This window comes from Eptatretus burgeri, chromosome 4 (genome assembly GCF_056783735.1).
Source record: "Eptatretus burgeri isolate ZD-2024b chromosome 4, Ebu_testis_v1, whole genome shotgun sequence".
NCBI classification, from domain to species: domain Eukaryota; kingdom Metazoa; phylum Chordata; class Myxini; order Myxiniformes; family Myxinidae; genus Eptatretus; species Eptatretus burgeri.
In genome coordinates this window covers 23907808-23935668 of record NC_140964.1, presented here as the reverse complement: position 1 = coordinate 23935668, position 27861 = coordinate 23907808, and the positions used below count along the sequence as shown (strand labels likewise).

Sequence of the window (27861 nt, the reverse complement as noted above, 5' to 3'; positions counted from 1 at the left end):
ATGTTCCAGGAAGTAACTTCCCCCAATGTCAACAGCCATGGTTATCTGATGTCAAGTTCTGTGTTTGCTGTTTATCTACATGTCAGTACATGGTTTGTTTGTGACAGCTTTTCCATGAGCGTTAGAAACTGAATAAAAAATGGCCTCCTTCTTTGTCCATGTTCCTTTTCTTGTATGTAAAGGTTTGTACTGTAATGGGTTTGAGTCTTTCATGGACCACGTTCTTGTTGGGTTCGTCTGCCTTGTAATCGCTGAACAGTCATAGGTCAAATTTGAACCAGGAGGCACGAACCATCGCATCACCCTAATTTGCACCCAAACCAACACTTTTTACTCTGCTTCATGCACTATAAGTATCCTGGGACAGCCTACGTGTCCCGATTCTTTGAAGAAAGAATGTTCCAGGCAGCTTACCAACACTTTGAGGTTTAAATCACTTTTACTTTATTTTAAAACACTCCAAGTGCAACGGTAAAAAAACATGCTTTCTCCACCACACCACCACTGCTCCGCCAGACAGGGAAGAGCCGCCCTTGCCCCCTACCATGGAGATGATGCAACTCATGGGCGGAGCATAAATATTGCTGAAGCCAAACATGAATATGCATGAGGCAATACATGGGTGGAACATAAATATACATTTTACATTCAAACTTGGTTACATCACAAGAAGTAATTTTATAAGAATAATGAAATTCCAATAATAGTTGCAAAAAAACCCCAAAAAACACAGTTGTAAGTGCAGAGTTAACAGAACATATTACTCCATGCAGGCACGCTGTCTTGATAAACAAGGACATGAGTGGGGTCTATGAGCAGAAAGTTTAATTGGTCGTGATGAGGTAAAATGCTGTAATATTTTGTCCAAGTACCACTAAATGGAAGGGTTTTGAAAGTGCAAGAAAGGCGATTTGTGTTCTCCAGTGTGCAAGTACAGAAACAATTATGATATATTCAAATTAAAAAAAAGATTTTAAAGGTTCTAGAAAACTTTATTATCGGAGCCATCTTTTACACCCCATCATAACCCTTAAAAGGTATCCTGGGACAATAAGGTATTAGGGTTAAAGAGGAGAACAAAAGAATGCGAGGGTTGAAGAGGAGAAATGGAGAAGAACAATAAGGTACCAGGACAAAGAGGAGAACCTGGGACAGCAAGGTATTGGGGTCCAAGGGCACTTTCCAAACAAACAATAAGGTATTCGTTTGTTTCTCTTCTTTGTCCTGGTGGGAATCGGAGAGCCACTTGGCTGCGTGTGCCTGGACATTTTGCCATCTATTCTCCTCTTCTTTTTTTTTCCCTGCTGGGACTCCGACGGCTGCTTGCCTATGTGCGCCTGGGCATCTCGCCGTGTCTTTGCCTCTTTTTCCTGCTGGGACTCGAACAGCCTCTTGGCTGCATGTGCCTGTGCAACTCACCTTCTATTTTCCTCCTTTTCAAGTGTTGCTTTTCGTGTCCAAGCACGATCCATGTGCATCTAGTTCATGAACCTTGCATAACACGCTTGATGATAACCATACAAAGTCAGTGGATCAAACGGAGCAGTCCATCGCTGACGATGCTCCACCGAGATGCGTTTTTTGTTGACATTGAGCTTTATCCATGAATTTGCACAATTACACACCTTCTGCCAACTCATCTCAGAAAAAAATGACTATTTTGGAACAATCTTTGAGAATAGGATGTGTTTGAGTGTTCAAAAATATGCGGTAGCTTAAATAAACTAAAGATTGTAAAAGTCGTATAAATCAATTCATTCCGAAAGTTTACCGCCGCTGACGTAGCAACTATTGTATCACCCTAATGAACTCTCCAAGTACTGAGATGTGTTCATTTACCAAGGAGTTTGCTCACACTTGCCAAGCCAGCCATCCCTTATCATCAGTTTTGAATGGAGTTCTTGCTGGAGTGCTGAAGTCACTTGGCAAGTGCTCTACAAGAAAATCGCTAACTGACCAAACCTCTGCAAAAGTGGAGGTTCTTGGAAGTATTATGAAGGCGATTTGTGTGGAAGTATGGTGACATAAAGGTTTAAAGATGTTTAAAGGCATATAAATGAAAGAATTCGGGTATTCCCACCATTTTCCACAGCGTCTATTACACCACCCTGTCTAACACATCACATTAGTTATTCGTGCCTGTTGTATGTGTCCTTTATAATGCCATTAAAAACAGTAAGTTTCCTGTTTGGAATAATTTTCAATTTTGTTTGTCTATCAGGTGTGCAGAGTAAAAATATTCTCTTACTCCTCTTATGTGATGTGCGATTGGGCCAAATTCTGAGCCAAGGTACGTTAAAATGGAAGACTTGTCTTTCTATTCATGTTCCGATTTGTGTTCAAAATATAACATTCAATTTAAATACTGTAAGTTGTTCCTTGATCATAAACCGATGATCATAAAATTATAGGATAGATGGACCGACAGACAGACACGAACCAATTGCTTAACCCAGCTTTTTGCTTCACATGCGCGGGGTAATAAACCTCAGTGTACACAGTTCAATAACTACAAAGACAGTATGATGACGGGCACAATTTTTGACTGATCCTAAAAGATTACATAAAAATGTAACGGAACCCAATTATATACCAGATAAACAATGACACTATGTGGCTGCAGACTTGAATGGACAAAGGATGATCAGGATTTTGCAGGATGGCAAATTAAATAAAGAAATAAAAAAATACATAGCAAGCGGAAGAGGACAAATGAGAGTAGGAATGGATTGCGCAAGTTAAACACTTTGGCGTATGCCTGACGTGCTTGTTAAGATAAAAGGCATTTCCTTCCTGGAGTTCTGCACCCAGCCCCAGGTAGTGCTCTGTTATAGACCTTGGCTCAGCCTTCACTGCACTCTGTCAGGCACTTTTTGGTCCTCTCCCCTCAGCTCAGGCTCTGGGTCTCTTCGCTTTTCCTCATTGAGGTCCTGTCATGTCTTCTCTCTCACCTTGTCCCTTCTGGTTTGGTTGACCCACCCTCGGCATTGACACACTGGCCGTTCAAGGTGTGCACTCACTTGTGGCGATTTGGGAATGGAACATATAGATAATGAGGAGGGGAGAATGGGAGGAAATACAAGACTGTTAGACAAGTGGCTTCTCTATAGACATAATGGTTCATAATACATTGCCCACGTGTGCTCGTTTCCAAAAATATGTATGCAGACGTCACAGTATGTACAAAAACATGAACCCCACTCCTTCCCATGGACATTTTGTGAGTACCTCATTCGTATAATTTTTTAACAACCTCTTGCCATCGGCAAAGATGTTTCAAACGACAGAAGTATGATATGTTATCACAGCCTCAGGAATATGGAAACAATTATTCTGCCAGAAAGAATATACTGACAGCAACAGCATTGACGCTAAAATCTGTACTGGGCTAAGCCTGAGCTTGATGATGGTTTTTAGAGGTAGGTTGGGATTAGCTGTCTCTCGAAATGTGTTCCTTTCCCAGTTTCATCTTGCATTATTCTGACAGAGGCCTACATGTTTTCCCCTGGATTCAAATTTTACTACAAGGTGATAAATTTGCACAATAACGATGATAGCTTGATTTGTGGCTGCACATGCTGAGAAAGTAAGAAATTAAATAAATAAATAAAACGATTATATCGAAGCTTGGTTGTTGCAAATGTAACGAACTCGAAGTGCACGAGGTAGAGCACATACCTCCACCAGGCTGATTAGTTTACATTTTGTATCCCATTGATAGGCCGGATCTGGATTCGAACCTGAACTAAAATTTAATCGGCTTGTTCTTGTCACCTAACCAACTCACCCACCAAGTTTCGTCTTAATCCATCCATGACTTTTTGAAATATCATGCTATACTGTATATCATTTTAGCCCAATCACTCAATGGTGAAGAATCGCTTTAAAAAATTCTCAGATCGGAATCCGGATTTGGAGCTTCACCAAAATCGAATCAATTCTTCCTTGTTGCATACCCAACTTGCCAATCAAGTTTCGTCCGAATACATTCACAACTTTTTGAGATATCCTGCTATATGTCGTTTTGGGCCCTATCTCCGAATGGTGAAGAATCATTTACAATATTCTCAAATCCAGATTCGGATCATCACCAAAATCTAATAATTTCCTTCTTGTCACATATCCAAGCTCTCCACCAAATTTCGTCCAAATCCGTCCACAACTTTTTGAGATATTTTGTTCACAAACAAACAAACAGAAAAGAACGCAGGAAAAGAATGTTTCAGTTTGTCACGGAATTAACACCTCCCGCCTCAAGGCAGTCGATATTAATTGACCTGTTGATGCAACACTGCTCACAGACAGACAGACAAACAGTGGTGAAAACATAAGCTCTGTCCACCTTCGATGGCGGGGTAAAAAGTGTGCAATAGTATATAATATGGGTCTTTATACATGTTATGTATGCAAATTTGCTTTTCTCACCCCTCCCCCCCCCCTCAATTAATGTTCCTGTTGTATCGTGTATGCTTATGTAATCTCGTGAACTCCGATTATCTGCTCACGTGACCATTCATGTATGCATGCATGTTTGTGAGCCTGGAGAGGGAAGAGGGGTTGTTGGAAGCATCAGAGATCAATAGTGAAGGGCCTTCCAACTCCAAGCATTCATTGGCTCATGTAAATGTAAATGAAAAATGTAAATCTAACACTGGCAAGTTTAATATTAAGAACTAGAAAGAGCCCATGAAGGAAGACTTCATAAAACATTAAACAAAACAAGAGAAAAAAAATCAACCAGAGATTTCAAACCCATGCTAGAACTTTTGTGTAGTTTTGTGTGGTATATTTTGTATGGCGTTGGTTCTGGTGTGTTGTGTAATTAATAAGAGACATAATTAGAACTGCCATTTTATAACTAATGGCAGCGATGACCGGGTAACAAGACGTTCCGCATTGATGCAACCCCACTTTGATTGGACACCTGACCCTGACCCATGACTTTTTTTCATTATTATTAAATTGAATTTAGAATGGGATTAAAATATATGCAATTCAAATCAAGTGAAAGACCAAATCGATACAGTCCTGTATTGGAGTTATCAGAAGGAACCCAAACAAGCAAAAAGCAAAGATGAAGTCATCAGGAGGACCCTGGATAGGATTTGCATTTCAGCTGATACTCTTCTACCGTCAAATCCATCCAGGTGCAGCCAAGTGATCCTTATTCAAAAAAACACAAATGAAAAAGAACCCAGATTAAAAAAAAAAATTTCTGTCTGCCAGACCATGTGTCCAATCAAGTTGAAATTTAAAATATTATTCCCCATCAATACTAGATCATAATTGTGAAGTTCACGTCGATTGATTCAGGGTTCCAGAGAAAATATCGTTTAATATTTTTCTTCATTCCAATATGGTTTCCAAACCATGTGACATCAACTAACAAACTTGTACATCCAAGGCTTGGGAACATTTGTGTGAAGTTTTCCCTCAATCTGTCCAGCCGTTATGGAACAGATTTTTCTTATAGGTTTTAGGATAAATCCAATATGGCTGCCAAACCATGTGACCTATGATGTCATGTGTGACCATTTTGTTCCTCATGGATCGGCAGTCATACATGTAAAGTTTCACCTCAATCTGTTCAGCCACTTCAGAAAAGAAGATTTTTAAGGTTGTTATTTTTAAAAAAAAAACAATATGGCCACCAAATCACATGACCAATGACATCAGCAATTTTTTTCTGTGGACCATTTTATCCCAAGATGACCCTCAACATTTCCATACTGATCAGATGTGGCGTTCTACATATGCAATTATGACATCATAAGAAAGGCATCTGAGACATCATAAAAAAAATCACACTAATTCTCCATGAGGAGTACTTGCCGTGTGCCAAGTTTCAACTTTTTTCTTGGTGCGGTTTCAGAGATAGAGGTCCAAAGTTTTTCTGTTATTCCAACATGGCTACCACACCACGTGGAATATGACGTCATAATTATGATTAAAACATTTTACACGAGTATTCGCACCTGTGGTGAAACTTTAGTCTCAATCCGACAAGCAGTTGTGGAGGAAATCACGAAAGTTCTGTGTGGACAAACAAACAAAAAAGAAGACGCCGTGCAGAGCATGATACTTGCAAAATCCATAAAACAAATTTGACCTTAAAAATAATTAGTCATTGAACTCAATGACCAAATATGCAACTCCTCTTCAAATTTCAAGTCAATGAGATGAAAATTGAGGATTTCAGAAATACTACCTTAGTTGTTGACCTGAGGCTTATGTTGACCTTTTGACCTCAAAAACAATAGGCTTCTTCCTTATGACAAACTCCACCATGTGTTGAAGTTTCGTGAAGATCAGTTTAAAATTGTGATCTTACGGTGATAGACGGACGGACAGTCGGACAGTCAGACAGACAGACAGACAGACAGACAGAATAACAAAATCGACTGACCAATATACTCGAAAAATCTTCGATTTTGCAAGTAACAAACAGACAGACAGACAAACAAACGGACCCAAATACAATACCCTCTCCTTCGGCGAGGGTAATAAAGTGGTTGCTTTGTTTTCTTCTGTCTTGTCTTCCTGTTCGTCCACACACTTGCTTGTTGCATCCACATCACGTCCCACGACCCCACTTCCAATGCATCCCCTTCTACCCTCTGTCACCTCTCCCTTCCGCAAGCTTTGATTTGTGTGCACATAAAAAGACTCTAAAATGAACTTTTAGGTGAGTGAAAAGTTGCTCAGTGTGTCTCTTTATAAAGTCGTTTTCATGAAATGCCAGTAACCACGCAGTGCTCCATCAGAATCTTCTCATCATCTACCCGGCATGCCGTGATGCACTTTCATTGGGGAAACGAAATCATTGCGTTCTTGTGCACTATCACTTTGAAACTCAGAGTGAAAGAGTTGTATTTTGTGAACCGAGTCCGCATGGTGTTTGCATCAGCCAGTACCTCGGAATTCCTTTAGAAAAGAAATGGTGTTAAACCACATGATCATATTCATTAAATACATATGAGGAAGAGTTTGTAGGAAATAGATTTGGGATTATTTTTGTGCTTTTAACTTTTGAGAGCAATGCCCAATTTGAGAGTTGGTCAGCATAATGAAGGGAACCCTGGTTGAAATCTCTTCTGAAAGATGTTTTGTCCATTGTCTATTAATGTTACCAGACTCTGCATAATGGATGGAGCATCCTCTTTTGAGTCTAGGATGTTGGTGTTTCGAATCCTGGCTGAGTCGTACCAAAGACGTTAAAAATGGTATGTGCTGCTTCCTTGCTTCATGCTCGGCATTTAAGAAGGATAGAGCGTGGACAAACGACCACACGTTGGCGCAACTTGTGCAAGCTTTGATGGACCTAAAGGCCTACTCCTGTGTTGCAGTTCTTTGGAAGGGAGCCAATAATATTATTATCTTGTCCCCTGCACAGCGGGGAAACAGGGTTTTGCATTCGCCTTTGCGCGTGTGTGTCTCTCTCTGGGCCATAACTTTTTTTTTTTTACCATCTGAGCTTTTGTCATCAAATGTTCAAAAAAGCTTTATTGTGAGAATATGGAGAAGACAAATTAATAATTTGGTTAAAATGATAAAGGTCAGCATCACATAAAATCCTCAGTTATCATCCAATTGACCTGACATTTGAATTATCATTTGAGCTTTTGTCATCAGATTTTCAACAAAGCTTTATTATGAGAATATGGAAAAGATAAATAATTTGGTCAAAAGGTCAAAGGTCAGTATCACATAAAATCCTCAGTTATCATCCAATTGACCTGAAATTTTAAGAATATGCATATTGGGTCAATAAATTGGTTCACTAATCAAAAACTGGAAGCCAATTGTTTTTTTGGTTTTTTTAGACCAATAGGTCAAAGTTGCATAAAGTCTCCAATTTTCATCCAATTGCCCAGAAATTTTAAGAATTTGCATATTGGGTCACTGAATTGGTTCACCAATCAAAAGCAAGAAGCCAATTGTTTTTTTACATCAACATGTCAAAAATCAAGGTTGTATAAAATCATTGGTTTTCATCTGATTGCCATGAATTTTTAAGAATGTGCATATTGGATCAATGAATTGGTTCACTCATCAAAAGCTGGAAGCCGATTGTTTTATAGATCAAAAGGTCAAGGTTGCAGAAAATCATCAATTTTCATCCGATCGACTTGAAATTTGAGTAGGGTTTGCACTGAGGCAATATCGGCAATAGGCATTGCTTTTGAAGTGAAAAGATGAAGGTCACCTAAAATCATCAATTTAGAAGCCGAGGTGTAGGAAGCAACAGTTGTTGAGGATCAAGGACTGTGAGACAGTGGTGGGAGAGCATGTCACCACCTAGCACAATCCTGTGGTGTTTGTTGTATGTATGAAGAAAAGGAGATAAGTTAAAAGCGGAGGTCGGAAGATGATAAGGTGGGGGAGGTGTAAGCACAACGTCACCGTAGAGCACAAGAAGATGAAGAGGGCCAAGAATGATGAACTTCGCATAGAAGCTGAAGGTTTGGAGGAGAAGTGGAAGAAGTCCAGAGAGGCAGTTAAGGGAATTGCAGAAGTTTTGTGTGGAAGGACATCAGGAAATGGTGCAACATAACGAGGAATAGAAACCAGGTATGGTGGACCGAGGAAGTAGTGAAGGTGGTTGGTAAAAAGAAGGAGGTTTGGAAAAGGATAGAGGGGGACAACGGGATGCAAGGTTGCTGCACCTGTATGGGCAAAATATGAAAGTGGCAAGGAGAGTGGTGGATAAGGCAAAGAATGCTATGGAACAGGTGTACAACAAGTTAGAAGAGGATGCTGAGAAGAAGGATATCTATAAATTGGCTCCTTATAGGGATGGGGATAGTAAGGACATGAAGGAGGGAATGGCAATTGATAATGGTTCTGGAAGGCTGGTGATGGAGAGGGGGTTGGGGGCAGTATTGAAGGTGTGGGAACTGGGAAGGAAGCAACAGCAAGCTGGAGCTTCCTTGTTATGCAGAGGGGAAAGTGCAATTAGTGTACATCATGGAGGAGGAGGTGTGGACACCAGTAAAGAGGATGAAGAAGGGAAGAGTGCCAGACATTGATGAGGTGCATACAGATATGCTAATTGCAGTGAAACATCCGAGTCAGTTCGACAAAGAGGCTGTTGAATTATTATTGCTGGAATGACTTCTAGGGACTAACTTTGCATAGGATAAGTTAGATATTTCTCATATGAAATGTATTACAGTAAATGTGGGTTAATTTAATTGTAACATTAGATATGTATCACTATGTTTCAAAATATGTCATGCACCCTCCCCAGGCCCGTCGCTAGGGGGGGGGCATTTGGGTGTAATGCCCCCCCATGGCGCATCTAGTGCCCCCCCCACTTGTACGCCACCCATTTATGCCCTGTTGTACCCTGTGAACAACTTAGTGTTTAAGGATGAGCGCCCACTGTGAACTTGCTGTTTAAGAGTTCACCTGTGTGAACTAAAACCCTTATTCCAGATGTTCAACGTGGTGAATAATAAGGCCTTCTTGGACAAACTATTCTTTAATAATATCCTTCTTTGAATTACAGTCAAGAGATAAGTGTGCGCTTCCCAGTGCATCTCCAAAAGCAATTGGCAAGACAATACAGTCCAAGACCTCAAGATAAAAGATAATAACGCAAGCACAAACGCCAGCAGCCAAGACCTCGTGTCGAATGTCGATGTTGTGGGTGGTTTTACATATATATATATATATATATATATATATATATATATATATATATATATATATATATATATATATATATATATATATCGTGGATCATTTAGTTTTAAGAAATAGCCAATCAGGGTCTTCGATATGGAGGCCTATTGAGCAGGTTACCTGATTGGTTGTAAGGTCAGGTATGGGAGCATGTGCCAGAACAGCGCGTCGCTGCGTCCACTTTCCGCCGGTACTCCAGGGGCCTCCGTCTGGCCATCCCCCAGGCAGATGCCAGGCCCATCCCCATCTCCTTGAGATGATGGTCAACCTGTTGCAACCATGAGGCACGTGGTCGACCCACTGGCCTCCTCCACTCATGAGACTCCCTCGCTGAGAGAATCTGGTGAGCAGGATCAGAGTCAGGAAAACGAGCCACATGTCCATACAGCCGCAACTGACGCTCACGGACTATGCAGGTAACAAATCTCATCCGAGTCTCTTTCAGCAACCGCTCGTTGGACACAAAATCCGACCAGCGATAGCCAAGGATTCTCCGAAGAGACCTGGTACCAAAGGAATTAAGTCTCCGTCTCAGATACTTGGTCAGAGTCCAAGTCTCGCACCCATAGAGCAAGACTGGAAGTACCAAGGACCTGAAGACTCGGACTTTCGTCCTCCCGCACAGGTACCGGCAGCGCCACACCCATGATCCAGTGAATCCATGACTCCCCAGGCCCGACCCAGACGTCTATTGACCTCTGACTCGCAGCCAGCAGAGACATGAATATCACTGCCAAGGTAAGTGAATCTCTCCACGACCTCAACATCCTCACCACAAACAGACACAGACAGGACAGCAGCATCCAAGATGTCACCGAAAGCCTGGATCTTCGTTTTGACCCAAGAAACCCGTAATCCCACCGGCTCCGACTCCTCATTCAGCACCTCGAGGGCCCCCAAGAGGATGTCTAAAGTCTCCGCAAAGATGACTGCATCATCTGCAAAGTCAAGGTCCGAGATCTTGACATTCCCAAATGACGCACCGCAACTTGATCTCTCCGACATCCTCCCTAAAATCCAGTCCATACAAGTGCTGAAAAGTGTGGGGGCAAGTACACATCCCTGACGAACTCCAGTAACAACTGGAAATAAGTCAGAGATGGAACCACCACACTTCACAGCACTCTCAGTACCAGAGTAGAGTTCAGACATCAGATCGATCAGTTTTGGTGGCACCCCACGAAGACCAAGAATCCTCCAGAGGACATCCCGATTCACTGAATCGAACGCTTTACAGAGATCAACATAGGCTGCAAGCAGCCCCTGCCGAAACTCTCGTCTGCGTTCGGTGAGGACACGGAGTGCAAGGATACGGTCAATCGTTGACCTCTTTGGTGTAAAGCCTGACTGCTCTGGACGCTGGTGCTCAAGCAGATGGTGGCGAACCCTATTGAGAATTATCCGAGCAAAGACCTTGCCTGGCACTGAGAGCAGCGTCACCCCTCGGTAGTTGTTGCAGTCTTGGCGATCACCCTTCCCTTTCCAGAGAGGGACAACAAGGCCCCTCTTCCAGTCAGTTGGGATGATGCCTGTGTTCCAGGCAGAGCACAAAACTGCATGCAACGACACGAGTGCAGCATTTCCACCAGCCTTGAGAAGTTCGGCATGGATGCCACAGATCCCTGGAGCTTTGCCCCGTTTCAACTGGTTCACCGCAGCCCGTGTTTCCACAAGCGTAGGTGGACCACAGTTGATTCGAGGGTCAGCAACAGGGATTGTAACACCCTTTACGTCCAACTCGACAGTTGGGGGATCAGCCTGGTACAACCGCTCAAAGTAACCGGCCCAGCGGGCCTTCACTTCAGACTCCTCTGTCAAGAGCCTACCACTCTCTGCTCGAACTGTAGTGCTCCGAGGGATGGGCTTGGATGAACGTAATGCGCGAATTCCCTGTAAGCAGGACGAGAATCACCTGTCCACAGGTGATGCTCTACCCCCTCACAGATTCCTCGCACATAGGCCTCCTTGTCCACCCTCAGTGCACGTACAGTTTTACGCCTCAGCTCCCTGAACAGCTCAGCTCTGCCATTCAGCCTGGCCCTGCGACTCTGGTCAATGGTATCCAGTGTCCCTTGAGAGACAAAATTATTCTTTGCCCTGCGGTGAGCTCCAAGGCATCCACCGGCAACATCAAGGACGGTGGTCTTGAAGGCGCTCCACAACTCTTCAGGACCCCCCAAAGCACCCAGACCCCCCAAGTGTCCACTCAGCCTGTTCGCAAACTCCTCAGCTACTCTCTCATCCCTGAGCTTGGCAACATCCAGCCTCGGCTGGGATGGTACCATTCTCCAGGATTTAAGGTGCAGCTTTAGAGTTGCCACAACAAGCCTGTGGTCAGTATAGAGGAACTGAGCACTCTGGTAGACCCTGCAGTTCTGGATCATCCTCCAACGACCGTCAATGAGGACATGGTCAATCTCCTTTGCCACACCGCCAGCGTTGGAATACCAAGTCCAGCGATGAGCTTGTGGGCGCTGAAACCATGAACCAGCCACCCTAAGTCCATGACTTCTTGCAAAGTCAAGGAACTTAGTGCTATTCTGGTTCATAGTTCCTGACCCATGGGGACCAACACACACCTCATAACCGTCCCTATCAGTTCCAGTCGATGCATTGAAATCCCCCAAGACTAGAAGTGTATCTCGTCTGGGGCACTGATCAACCACAGACTCGAGTGTGGCGTAGAATGTGTCCTTCACGGTGAGATCACTCGCCTCAGTCGGAGCATAAACAGAGACCAGGGAAATGACACCTATGGAGTGACGAATCCTTAATCTCATAATACGCTCGTTGACCGGTGTTACCTCAATTATAATTGGGGTCAGCTTATTGGACACAGCTACAGCAACTCCTTGAGTATGGTAACCATCAGAGTGACCAGACCAATAGTAGGTGTAGCCACCCACCATTATCTCGCCGCAATCCGGTCTCCGAACCTCAGAGAGAGCTGCAATCCCGATGTCCAAACGCTTGAGCTCAGATGATAACAGAGACAGGTGATCATCCTCTCTTAGGGATAGGACATTCCAGGCACCCAACCGAAGGGACCGCCTCAGGTTAACCCAAGGAGACCGCCGTCTGGTGGACGACACCTCAGCACCACTCCGACACACTCTCCCGCAATCTGACCCAGGGATGTTACCCTGGGTCAGAGTTAGGTATAAATCTAATATCGTCATAATATGATTAAGGAAAAGACATAAGTTTACATAATTAAAGATGAAGTGCACGTGCACCACGTGACCTTCACAACCCGTCAACCCTCCATCTTACAGAAGTAATTTTATAATAAAAATTAAAAATATGTGTGTTTGCAATCGTGCTTACATTTGAAATTATGCAGATAAAACCTGTTTTTGATGCATGGATCATTTAATAAATAAAACCGTCAACCGTGAAATCTGGCGAGTCGCGAGATTAGTGACGCGAGTCACGAGGGACGAATCGCAGAGCACGAGCTAGCAGCAGGAGAAAAAGACGTGGATGATGGATATACAAAAATGGCTCAGGAAAGGAAAAAATGCAAGCGACGAAAATGAAGAAGATGATGAAAGACATGTTGTGGGAGGAGTTAGAGGACGAGGAGGAAAAGACGATCATGTCGATGAAATACCGACAGAAGCTGGCCAACCTGGCCAAGCCAGCAACGTTAGCCCTGCGGCTGGAGCCCCAGCGCAGGCAGCCGAGTTTCCACGCTCGGCGGCGGACTCAGGATCGGCTGTGACTGTCAAGCCGCTTCCCGATGATCTTGGAAGTGAGAGACCGAATCAAGTTGTTCTACAGCGGTACCCTGGCCATCTGTTGCAGAACAAGAGTCGCTCGTTTGTGTCCTCATGGTACCAGACTAATGAATGGCTGGAATACAGTGTGCAGACAGATGCAGCATTCTGCTATCCATGTAGGGAGTTTAACACCGCACGTGGCCCAGTGGACTCTACTTTCACAGTGCGAGGCTAGCGGAATTGGAAACATGCCGTTGAGAAAGGCAGGGGGTTTCACAAACACACAATTTCAAAGGAACATTTAACTTGTGTTTTGAGGTGGAAGGAGAATGAGAGGCACATCGATTGTGGTAAGGAGATTTCCACACTCCTCAATGCTGACCAGCTAAATAGAAACTGGCACTATGTGTCTGTTCTTGTTGATGTTGTGGGATTTCTCGCCGAAAATCAGACACCTTTTAGAGGGAGCCTTGATAATTTTGAGGATATGTCAGATGGACACAGTGGGCTCTTCCTCTCACTTTTAAACTACACACTCAAAAAAGACACCGAGCTAGCCAAAATAATAAAGCATATCCCACGAAACGCAAGCTATACTAGTCTGGAAATGTAGAATGAACTGATTTGCACATTGAGGAATGTTGTGACTGATGCCATCATGGAAGAAGTAGGCACATCGTGGTTTACCATCAAGGTGGATGGGACGAGGGACCCCACTGAATGTGAGAACATATCAATCATCATTCTCTTTGTATCGGCATCAAATGGAGCAACAGATCGTCTACTCACAAAAGCTTCTGCCGACGCTGGAGATGCAAAAACATTGACAGACCTAACTAATTTCAGAGCTGACAAAAACAGGACTTGACACGTCAAAAATATTAAGTCAGGTGTACGATGGGGCTTCGGTAATGGCTGGGAAGCACGGTGGGGTGCAAAAGTTGTTGCAAGAGATATTGGAAAGAGAAATCTTTGTGCACCCGATGTGCACTGCTTAAATCACCAACTCCATCTGGTAGTTATCCACGCACTGGCAGCAGAGAAAGCTGTCACTGATTTCCTCGAGGTTTGTTGTTGCCCGTACAAATTCTTCAGAAAGCCCACTGTTGCTGCACAGTATAAAGGTGAGCAGTTAAAACGACTTCTTGATCAAAGGTGGACGGGACATCTAGCCACCGTGTCTGAGATCATAGGATCTTTTAAGGATATCACATCCTTACTGTCGGAGATTGATGCAGAGCACGCCTACGGTGCAGAGATGAGGATGGAGGCTATTGGGCTTTTGCGGGAAGTCTCTGGGCCTGTCTTCATGTTCATTGCAATCTTTACAAAAACTGCTGAATTTGTTAGATGGCCCTAACAGACTCTTGCAGGCAGAGGACATGGACTTGCTAACGGGGTTGGAACTGGTGGCGAGTGCTACAGAGTGCGTGAAGAAACTCCGCTCTGAGGATGAGTTCACTGATCTGTGGAACAAGGCCAACGATGCTCACACTTCTACACCTGCACCACCAAAACGGAGACGCACAATGCATAAGAACTTGGAACAGTTTGTAGTTTTGGAGACAACAGGACAAAACAACGACAATGACAAGACGGAACTGCAGAGGGTTTTTTACAGCACAATTGACACTGTGCTTGGAGAGATCACTCAGCGCTTCAGTGAGCACAACACACAACTCGCCCGTTCACTCGCTGCCTTGAATCCTGAAAATGGCACGTTTTTTGGATCCCCACTTGCTCCAGCACATCATGACATTAACAAATTCAACCATCACTGAAACAGAATGTGTGGTTGCAAAGCAGTTTATTCGCTCACAGACAGAAAAGCAGCCAAACGAGAGATGGACAACACAAAAACTCCTCTCAACATACCACAAAACGCTGGAAGCCAGTGACTGCTATGAGACTTGCACTAACATTTGGTGCGTCCACTGCCATCTGTGAAAACTCATTCTCAACATTGAGGAATGTCTTCACTGACCATCGACAGTCCATGCGCTATGCACGCAAGGCACAACTGGTACAGCTCGCCTTCGAGAGAGACCTCACACGTAAATGCCTGAATGAATGTGAGGAGAAGGTCCTCAGAAGATTCCACACCGAGATGCATCGCCTGCAGCTCTTCTGACAGCGAGTACAGCGGTATAAAAACTATACGAGGAGTTCAGATTGTGTGTGTGACTGCTGGTGATGCGTTTGTGGTTGTGGCTGCAGTGTCGTTGTGGTCAGCACCCGCCGTGGTCGGCTGCTTTGTACTTCTGATGTTTAAGTTAAATGTTGTGTTTGGTGCTTTGCATATCCCATATCTAGTGCTTTGTGCATAACCTTACCTCTGTGTAATTGACTGCTTTGAATGCGGACCTTGTGGTATCTTCAGGCTGGTCGTATTTGCTGTTGATAGTTTCACGTGATGATCGCAGGTCATAGCCGACTGTATCTTATTTCAAAGTGCACTGATTCTGGTGCCAACCTCCCCAATTTAGTTATTGTATCTCTGGTATATTAATTTTCTAATGCCAATTCTTCACAACACCTTGTATAAGTGCACCTGAATTGGTGGCAATTGTTTAATCATTGAATATTTGCATTGTGAATGTGCCAGTTTGTTGCGGCTCTCCTGCATTCGAATAATTTTAGGCCAAAAACATCATAACGTATTAGATCTAGCTGAGATCAATTTGGTTCGTATGCGACGGCAACCTCAGTATAGATGTGTCAATGCTGCATGAATACAATAGTATACCGGGTTATCAAAAATATTAAATATAATAATTGTGCCCCCTCATCTAGTTCATATGCCCCCCTTAATACTGAGCCCTGGCTATGGGCCTGACCCTCCCCAATGTTTGTGTTTATAACTGCCATCCCCAAATCACCCCTTTTATTGTTCTTTCCTTTGTAATCTGTGTTGTATGTTCTTTAAAAGCGTCCTGTTAGGCAATCAAGTGCAGGTTTCGCCAGGGAACCTGAGACAACCACCTAGACTACCAACAACCCTGCAGGTGAGATCGCCCCACCCACTGACTGGGCCATGGGTCAATAGCAGCTGTGAGAGGAGGAGCTGAATGCTCACTGTGTAGGGTGGGGGCAAACCCTATAAAAGTGTGTACCACCAGTGTGGTGGAGGGGCAAGCCTGAAACCTTGCCTGGAGGAGCTACATGGGGGAGTGTGGGATTAGAAAGGGTAAGGGGATGATCGATGGGATGCTCATGCTGAGACAGCTGACCATGGAGAAGAGGATGGAGGTTCAAGGTGAAGTGGTATTGGGATTTGTGACCTGAAGAATGCCAATGACACTGTTCCATGAGAGATAGTGATGGGGACACTGAGGTGGATGGGAGTGCCCGAAGCAAAAGTTAGGTTCGTAGAAGGGATGTACAAGGGAATGAAGGGAATCCAATGTGCCAAGTTTGAATGGTCTAACAATGTCTATTGCCACTTTTTGCCATGGTCCCTTGGGCAGTTCAACTGGGTGCAGTGGAACAGGGAAGGTTTTCGTGATTTTCTCACTCAGTTTTGATTTTTTTTTTTGCTCAATTTATGTTTTACAGAAGCAGCATCATTTCAGAATTTAACCTTATGGACAAAGACTTTTGCACATCCCACAGGTGTCACAGACTCAGTATGCATTTGTTGTGAGGTTAATACAGAATCGCCTACAATATGGCATCACAACACTTTGATTAAGTCCATTCCTAGCAGTGGTGAACCAGACATAACTATGTAATATATGGTTGGAGCTGTAACACCATCATGAAAAATGGTGACACGTAGGCATCCCAGTGCAGGTAAGTCATCTCTCGAGTAAATGACTCGTTTGACACGAGTCAAAGGGTGGTCGGCAAAATGTCTCTGGTGCAGCTGTCCTGCCAGAATCGAGACTGAGGAGCCAGTATCCGTGATGAGCTCCCAATTGCAGGTATGCCCAGTAGGTGCCTTTAATTTGTATATTGGAGAATTTTATCTTTTGTGGGGACAGCATCATTCAGGTAAAGCACGGTAATTCCAGGAACTACAACCTCACATACCTCTTTCTGGGCAGAGCGACAGACTTCTGAGAAGTGTCCAACTTTCCCACGTACATTACAGTTTGCCTTTGAAGCAGTGCAAGAAGGCCCATTATCATCTGCAGCAGGAACGGCGAGTTTTCAGGGATGAAAAATCTGCATCATGGGTTAAAACTGACGAAGCAGAATGCAATCCCTTCCAAAGAGTGGTGTTGATCACATGGACCAAAGTTTAATCGGACAGCAAGGTTGCATTCAGAAGTACAGATTTGCTTTGGCAGGCCATATTAACTGCTTTTGTCAGGGTAAGCTGTGGCTCTAACAGCAGTCCTTTACTAATTCTGGTGTTTGAAGCATATTCCACCAATTGGTAAATGTAGCATCTCCTCTTCCATTCCTCTGAACTCACAAGAAGCAGATTGTTCGCATAAGGCCACAACGTATTCATTGATACTCTTGTCAGGCCTCTGAGCCCTCTGATATAAGTTAGGCATTCAACAACCACATTTATTTGTGGTATGAAGTGCTTTTCTCAAGCAGCGACAGCAGATTCGAAAGTACTACCTGTATCCAGTAAGTTGTAGATAAGTCGTTGTCCCTCCATCCCCAAGCAATGCAACAGAACAGTACGCATTTGGCTCGCAGGCCAGGCCTCACCAGCAGCGTCAATGACCAGTAAATAGTTCTCAAACATTTTTTGCCCATGAGGGAACAGGATGTCAGGTTTTCCCATGCAGGGCAGAAACGATGCAGGAAAGGGAAAAGAAACAGCCATCCTCCTCACCAATTTTGTTGTGTTTGAGTAGCATCAGGTCTGTACCACAGGTGAACAACAGGTTTTACTCCAATCTTCGCTATATTCTCTACTACTTTTCTTCTTCACCCAATATCATATCTCATTGTGAAACACCCTCATGCATCCATAGGGGAATTTACATTGTAAATATACTAACATGACACAATACTGGTGTCTTGTGTAATGCTGATCTACCTTATGTTCTGGAGACAGTGGCACTGGCAGAGAGAAAACAACAGAAAAACCTCTTGTGAAAAGTACTCCTTTCCTATTTTTCTTCTTTATTCTCACTTTTCTCCATGAAGTCTGCCCCTTGGGTTGTAATTCCATTTCCCAACATAAAAATATACTTGGCGTTCCCAAATAATTGTTCCAAATTCAAACCATAATAAAAAATCATGAAATATAGTACTACTGTCCAAAACAAAAAAAAAACAACTTTTATTGATGTTTTCACGTGTTTTCTGTGACATGTGAAAGTCAAATTGACTGCAAGTGGCATCTCCACAATAAAAAGCGTATTGTGTTGCCTGGTTTATAAATCAGCTTCACAGGTTCACCAAAGCTTCAAATCAGTGATACAGATTTATACCAAATCAGCTACACAGCTTCAATGATGCTTCAGGACGACGATCAGGCGGAAGGCCTTCAGGAAGGCCCCACTGTGTCGCTTCAGGCGAAAGGCAGCCACCATCGAAATTTTTTTATTTGTGAGTGGCATAAATCATTGATGGAGACCGGTAGTATCCTGCAGATGAATGGGGCAGACTAGGCAAGCACAAGCGGTGAGGATGGTGAACAGGTTCATAAATCATCCGAACAGTGTCCACAAGTTTTTATTTATTATTTTTTAATACTTCAACTTATTGTGGTGGCATGATTTCATGCTTTTAACTGGCTATGAACAGCAGTGCACATCACCACTGCTACCAAATATGGGAACACCACTGATGCAATGCACCTATTACCAGTTCACTGGTACTCATTTTGCCAACCTCAGATGGATGACAGGATGAGTCAACACCACCTGATGTTAATCCAACGGCGAAAACGGGGGTCAAACTCAGGACCCTAAGATCCTTAAGATCCAAGCCAGCCTCCTTAACCAGTAAGCCAACACCAGGCTTGTCCATAAGTACTGTCGATGATAAATTATAATCTTGACAAATCCGAACAATAGAACATTGAGAAATGTTCTTTCACAAGCATCAAACTGTATCATTGTATATAATTTCATTTCGTTTTTATTACGGGTTGAATTTGGAACAGTAATTTCTGAACACTGTAGTTTGTTTGAATGGTAATCAAACCTTTTTTGATGGTTGGGTTATTGTCTTTTGTTAAATTTCTTTTATAAGCAACCCAAGAAAACTCGAGAGTAATTTGAAAAGGGATGCTGAACCATTTTTGTTCCACCTACCTATTTTGGAGATGAAAATTCCAGACGATTTGAATTAAGGTCAGCATGCACTTTATGCTGTTGCACAAGTTGTGTAATGCTAACTCAGATTTATCTACTGCTATTGGTTAACCATGGACACTCTTGCATACTCTTGTATGTTGCAACAAAGTTACATTTTAACTTGTTTATAGAGTGCAGGAAAGTGATTCGTGAAAGGAAAAGAGAATGCAAGATATGAATTTTGCAACGACCTTTATTTCATTCCGATGAAGAGAAAACCATGAAATGAAGTGTTGAATGCATGTTTTTCATGACAGTGAATTACTATACCTTGATGAAAGATTAAGATCAAGATTGTGATCTTATCCACAATTGATTTTAAAAATTACACACATTCTTCAGTCAAAATATAGTACAGCTGATCCTGCAACAAAAATAGCTTAAAACAAGTAGTTGCATTGAGCAATATATTCTTGCTCTTCTTTAATTATAAAGATGAAATTTCTAGACAACCCATCAGAAAAGTGTTAACAATTGCTTGTTGTTGGAGAATGCATATTGGACTTGTTCCCTTGTACACAAAAAATGTTGACGTTCATCAAACTTGGAGAATCAACGAAAAAGAGTAAATGTATAAACACTCAAGATAAATAAATTGCAACAAGCATTAAATAGGTATTTATTAATTGGTAAAACTATTGCACTAGTTACAAAACCTTAGTTTCAAAGGGGGTCATTGGTGCATTGCACTTCAAAGTTTGAAACAACTTGCAGGCTTGAACACCCCAGTTGGTTACACTTACCAGATGGTTTAAGAATCATTTCCAAATCACTTGCATATTGAGACCCCCCCCCCACCCCCTCCCACGAATGACATTATATTTCTGATTCAATTAAAGTTGAGTAAGTAATTTGTTTTCATGTTGAATTGGTGAAATTATGCCAGATTGTCAAGGTTTCTTACATACAAGTTGGCTGTAAAATATTCACGGAATGAGATGCACTAAATACTCCAATAAATGCCAACCTTTGTATTTGCTATTTGATAAGTAGACATGATTGTTAAGGAACAATATTTCCTAATAGATATAAATACTTTTTGAAAAATGAAAAAAAAATACAAAATGTCAGCGTTTCTTCGACTATTTATGAGTTGCTCGTTCCAAGATCTTTTTTTTAACACCCTTGTAATAATATCAGATTAACAATAACAATGGAAAACAATAGCAATTTCCATCCCACAGTTGAGGTGCAGCATCACCCCATGTTTTCAAATCGTAAATCTCAGTGTTAATACCACGCTGCAAATAGTCTCAAGAACACAAACCTATAGACTCGTACTGCGGTACCACACATTCGCTCACAGAGATCCCATTTATTTGTATTTGTAAGGTAAATGGATCATCTGATTTGAGTCATAAAAGCAGACGCTTGAGTGCATTACATTTATTTGAATAACAATAGTAGAAGCAACAATCTATATTAAAGCAACGCTTGATGTTTGTCCTGTTCTGCATTAAAACTTGAGAGAATATTACAACACATGTCGGTGTGTCTCATTCCGAGAACAGGTTGACAAACGAATTAAAAAAAAATTATTTCCCAAGAATGAAAATCACATGATTACACCACCATTTTGAGGTTTTCTTAAAATATATATATATATATATATATATATATATATATATATATATATATATATATATATATATATATATATATATATATATATATTCTCGATACCTTTTCCGAATGGTTATGACTTTATAAAATTTCATAATTTAAAGGCTAATTTATTTGCCTCATCCCGTTACGTTGCAAATATTATATAATGGAATGGAGTGTTTTAAACAAAATGTGTGGTTGGTGTTCATTGTGGTTGTTACTCTGTTTCATAAGAACTTGGAAGAATCATGGAGGATGTAAGAGTAAAGCATTCATTGTGCACATTGTTAATGAACAAGAATGAAAAATTTGGATCTGCAAATTTGGGGTTCCATTCTGAACCCTGATTGTCCCGAATCCCTGATGCTGGGAACCCAGGCTCAAATCCCATATACTTCTGATTTATCCTTTGCCTTGTTTGATATTTGTATCCATCCATACATCCATTGGGATCATACTCTGTGGAGAGCATTGGTGCTGCTGAAGCAATCTCCTTGGCTATTGGGTACAATCCGAGACAGGTCGTCACTCCGACACAGGATACCAGCAAGCTGGTAGTCATTTTGCTGACCTCAGAAGGATGACAGGCAGACTCAACCCCACCTGGTTTTAATTCAATAGTCGAGTGGGATTTGAACTCAGGATCCTCGGATCCCAAGCCCTCCACCCTAACCATTAAGCCAACACAAGGCATACATATTTGTATAAACTCCTCCATAACTTTTTTTTTTACATACATGCATCCAAATACATGAGAAAACACCAGACCTGACTTCAGATAAACACAGTCGCTAATTATGAGGTGAATGACATTACTTTCTCGGGTACTCTGGGTATCGGTGACACCATCGTGTGACCGCTTTTCTCTCAACAGTCAGTGGAGCAATGATGGATAGATCTGGACCCCCAACCCCTCCCCCACCCCCCTGCGATGCTATTCCATAGGGTTTGTCCCTACTCTATCCTCGAAAGGCTGAGCATCAAGCGGAAAAGCAGGGCATACCCTTTTTAAAGTATTCAGTACGATTAATTTTAGTTCAGAATTGAAACGCCAAACTCCTCATCTAAGAGCCAGCAGTGAAGTCACTGAGTCTGGTCAAATTCAAAATTATTTTTAAAATCAAAAAATATAAATATCAAAAGTAATAAATCATTCTTTTAATTTCAAATCACAGCTAATTGATCTTACTTGATCTAGTTCAGTTCATTTTCTTGCGAGAAACCAAAGTTGTCGTTCTTCAAATGGTTAAAAATAATTATTTGACCATAACTTTGTCATCATTGTAGCATTCTTACATATTTGTAGTTTTCAGGATGGCACAATCTGTAGGAGGCTGTTGTGCTGGATGAGTAAATAAAACAATCCGTATATCCATCCATCCATCGGGACAATACTCTGTGCAGAGCATTGGTGCTGCCTAAGCAGTCTCCTTGGCTATTTGGCAAAATCTTTGACGGGTCGCCACTCCGACACAGGATACCAGCAAGCTGGCACTCATTTTGCCGACCTCGAAAAGGATGACAGGCCAAGTTAACCCCATCTGATATTAATTCAACAGCTGAGTGGGATTTGAACTCAGGACCCAAGGATCTCAAGCCCACCACCCCAACCATTAAGCCAACACCAGGCATAATCCTTCTATGAAGGAACATAAATGGACAAAATATCGTGCAATTTCACCACATTTACTTTGACATACCCAATGACTTCCATTAACCCATGCTTAAAGTGGAAGACGGTTTTTGATCTCTAATGAAAAAAAACAAAACCGTTGTAGTTCAGACATAAATATCTGGTTAGTAAACATTCAAAACACCAATTATGTGTGTCTACCTTCTTCATTAAGATTAAAAACAATATTTTAGAGCATTAAAGTTTCATATTAAATAGAGGATTTATCCTGATTATGAGAACAAAGACAGAAGATTATTTTTCAGAAATATTCTATAAATGTGAACTTTCAGCAGAAATGGCCTCGATATCTGGTCTTAGTGTGGGATAGTTTTCATCAACTGGATGTAAACAAAGGAATGTTAACTGCCTTGGGAAGAAAAGTACAGCTGACATTTTGGCCCTTACCTTTCGTCAAAGCAAGAACAGACAATGTACAAATCAACATAGCATATGGAATTTGAATCAAGGATCCCATCAACATTAGCGAAGTACTCAGATGGAAACACCAAACAGGCCATTCAGACAAAGGGCATGGGCTTAGCATTCCTTTTTCAACTCTCAGTTGATATACTACCTATCATTCCAATTGACTTCCTGTGCAGACTGACACTCGACTCGACAAAGTGTAGTTTTCCTCTTGTTGAGGGATCTTGTTTTGATCGTGTTCACTAATGATGCCTGAAAAGCAATTCAAGTGCTGGAGCTGTAATGCTTTTGGCAAAAATCCCAGAGCCGCTGGCAGGCCTGCAGCATCAGCGGAGTTGGTACGGTGAGGACCAAACGTATGTAGTTGTTGAATTCAAAACACTGTTGGTTGGGGGGGAAAAGTACTGAGTTGTCAATCAGTTATGTTGCAACTATAACTTCTGACTTTGTCTCTGTTACTGATGGAAGGTTTCTATTTCTTTATGCTGTGGTGTTAGATATCTATTCTCTCTGCTAACAGCTCAGGGGTAAAAAACAACAACAACTCATTGTCACATTCCACAAATATCTAAATGAAGGTTTTTGAGTATGCGATTTGTTTAGTTGGACGAAATGAAGAATATACAGCCTTTGATGTATGCTTTTATAATTTGAAACTGCTATATTAATTGATTTACATTCAATGAGTTTTTCATAAGAATGATTACTATGGTAAAGGAGGCTCATAAAACGATAAGAGAGCATGGGGGGGGACTCTAATGACAAGGTGTGAATGCTTCTCACGTTAAAGTTAATCCTGAAAAAGTTACCTCTCCATTCCAGCAGTGTGGATATTTTAAACCAAAACAGCCATGGGTGTTCAACCCACACGAGTGAGCACAATGCAACAACGCATTACCCACTATACACCAGCCTCTCTAATTGCCAAGTAGATCAGCCAATGACAGCAACTAATAATGTAATCTTGTTTTATTGCCTCAAATCAATTTCTCGTTCTTGATTGTTTCATCAAAGTTCTCAAAAAACTCCACAAGGGATTGAACAATGTAAAGACGAAGTTATTGAAAGTGTAAAATTACTATAGACTGATTTGGATAATTATTGATTGCTTTGAAACCTTTACATAAACCTGTGGTTGCAGTCAAACTAATCACAGATGGATGTCCATCTTTCCTCATTTTGTAAAATCTAAAACTGTAATTGCATGCATTTACAGTGCCTATAGAAAGTCTACACCCCCTTTTCAAATTTTTCACCTTTTGTCGCCTTATAGTCTAGAATTGAATTGCATTAAATCAATCTTTCCACTGAAATTTAGACCTCGTAACCCACAACTTCCAAGTGTAAAACAAATTCCCAAAATTTCTGAAAATTCATTAAAAATACAAAACGAGAATATCTTGGTTGGATAAGTGTCCACCCCCCTTATAATAGCAATTGCAAATTAACTCAGGTGTAACCAATCACCTTCAAAATCACACACCAAGTTAATTGGCCTCCACCTGTGTTAAATGGCAGTGATTCTGATTATTTGAGAATAAAATCAGCTGTTTCTGGAGATTTCCTCTGCTGGGTAGTGTATTTCACAGCAAAGACTCAAGCATGAGCCCCAAGGAGCTTTCAAAAAGACCTCTGGGATAAAGTTGTGGAAAGGCATAGATCAGAGGATGGGTATAAAAATATTTTAAAGGCTTGAATATTCCTTGGAGCACAGTCAAGACAATCATTAAGAAGTGGAAGGCATATGGTACCACCAAGATCCTGCTTAGATCAGGTTGTCCCTCCAAACTGGATGACCAAGCAAGGTGGAGACTGATCAGAGAGGCCAATGGCAACTTTGAAAGAGTGACATGCATTTATGGCAAAGACTGGTCACTGTGTGCATGTGACAACAATATCCGAAGCACTCCACAAGTCTGGCCTATACAGTACGGTGCCAAGAAGGAAGCCATTACTCAAAAAAGCTCACATTGAGTTCCATTTGAGGAATGCAAAAAAAAACACTCCAGTGATACTGAAGCCATGTGGCAAAAAGTTTTGTGGTCTGATGAAACCAAGATGGAACTTTTTGGCCTAAATGCAAAACATTACATTTGGTGCAAACCCAACACAGCACATCACCCAAAGAACACCATCACTACTGTAATGCATGGTGGTGGCAGCTTCATGATACAGGGATGTTTCTCATGAGCTGGGATTCGGGCACTTGACAGGATAGAAGGGAAAATGGATGGAGCAAAATACAGAAAAATCCAAGAAGAAAACCTGCTGCCCTCTGCAAGAAAGCTGAAATTGGGACAGAAGTTCACCTTTCAGCATGACAACAATTCAAAGCACACAGCCAAAGCTACACTGGAGTGGCTAAGGAACAAAAAGATAAATGTCCTTGAGTGGCCCAGTCAGAGCCCTGACCTAAATCCAATCGAAAATCTGTGGCATGACTTGAAATTTGCTGTCCATCAATGTTCACCACACAACTTGACTGAGGTTGAACAGTTTTGAACAGAAGACTAGGCAAATCTTGTCCAATCAAGGTGTGCAAAGTTGGTAGAGACCTATCCCCACAGATTCACAGCTCTAATTGCTGTCAAAGGTGCTTTCACGAAGTAGTAACTCAGGTGGGTGGACACTTATCCAACCAAGATATTCTAGTTTTGTATTTTTAATTGATTTTTCTGAAATTTGTCGAATTTCTTTTTCACTTGGAAGTTGTGGGTTACGGTGTGTAAATAAAGGTGGGAAAAGTCTGATTTATTGCAATTTAATTCCAGGCTAAAAGGCAACAAAAGGTGTAAATTTTGAAAGGAGGTGTAGACTTTCTACAGGCACTGTATATACTTGCACCCACTGTACAAACAGCATTGTTTCCACTTGTGGAATCAACTTCCACATCCTCTGTAATCTCATTCTTCCCGCTATGTCTTCAAGACAGTTGTTCACCACCATCTCAGATTGTCCCCAATCCAAAACCATGATCTTTTTTTTTTACCCTCGTTCCACCCATATCCCTCCTAATTTAACAGTTTTTCCTCCTTGGAGTTTCCTTCTCCATGCATGTGTGTTTTGCCTCCTCTTTTTGTCTGTTTCATCCTGATCCATTCAGTGTGCTAGGTCTTCGACGAGCCTCTATTATGTGTTTAAGAAAACACATATTTATGTTTTAGCAGGGTTTGATTTTCTCATTAACTTAGTTGCACTTCACATCAAAAATGTATTTGGTTTGGGGGAGGGGTGGACTAAAGCTCATCCGTAAACAGTCTCGAACTAAGGTGGTCGACAAGGAGTGAATTACATAATAATATGTGCGTTTGTGAAGGAGGTAAATTCCTCTGCTTTTAAGTGGTTAGTATGGCATGTGCCATCTCATGGTTTGCGAGTGAGAGCTGTTTTTGGAACATTGTTCTATTCATTGGATCATAAAATAGATTATTTTTTTTTTTGAGAAAAGGCTTTTATTACTAAATAAACAAATGCCATCGTAATTTAGACTCGAGAGCTTGCTTGCAATGAGATTTTACATCAGTTGGGAATAATCTTTGAAAGATTAAACTATATTTTGCTGTTAGTGTTTCTGAAAAGGATGATGGCTTGGTGATCTTATCTGTGCATCACAAGTACCTAAAATACAAGGCACTCACCTTTGCAGGAAGGCAGAAAACTGACTGCTCAGTTACAAGAGCTTGAATGAAGTTGACATCGTCCTCAAACTCTGGAAACTTATCCATTTCAATAGCAACCTGTGGATGAACATTTAGGAACGTTTAGACTTCCCTCACACAGGCTGTTGAGAAAGCAAATTTTACAACCTCCAGGTGCTTTCTCAAATTCGTACTTGCAAAATCGAAGATTCATAAGGAAATCAGTTTCCTGCATATTTTTGTCTGTTTGTTTATCTGTCACTCACCTACATGTCACAATTATAAACCGATCTTCAGAAAAAATAAGCAACTGATGGAGCTCGTCAAAAGCTGGAAACCTATTGTTTTGAGGTCACATAAATCATCAATTTTCATCCGATTGACTATATATATATATATATATATATATATATATATATATATATATATATATATATATATATATATATATATATATATATATATATATATATATATATATATATATATATATACACACAAGCAGGGTATGCTTACACAAAGCACGATCCTTGCAAAATCCAATTGAACAACAGTTGCTACAGAAAAAACAGCAATTTGGCAATTTCACAAATTTGACCTATCAAGTGCTTTCCATCATTTACTGCTATGCATAATAAATTTGGCTAATAAATTTTGCAATTATGGCCTAATAGGTGTTTTACATGTTTCAGATGGCCTTGATCTTCATCTTAGACAAATTTGACCAACATTTACACACATATCACACATATGTGCAAATAAGCGGTGTAATTTTCAATGTGATGAGTTTCGATTATTGAGGTATGGCAATAATAAAATCACAAAACATCACATCTGAT

General features: G+C 41.5%; 1 protein-coding gene across 1 annotated transcript in view; it reads right to left on the bottom strand.

The window, feature by feature from the left end:
• Nucleotides 1–19853: 19853 nt before the first annotated feature.
• TAT (tyrosine aminotransferase) overlaps nt 19854–27861 on the bottom strand; it is a 40479-nt gene continuing 32471 nt past the window's right edge. Inside the window, exons 11-12 of the mRNA XM_085877160.1 lie at nt 27023–27121; nt 19854–23765 (exon numbers count right to left, since the gene is read on the bottom strand). Of these exons, the coding sequence (XP_085733286.1) occupies nt 23649–23765; nt 27023–27121 (216 nt within the window). The 3' untranslated portion in view covers nt 19854–23648. The remainder of the gene's footprint in view (nt 23766–27022; nt 27122–27861) is intronic.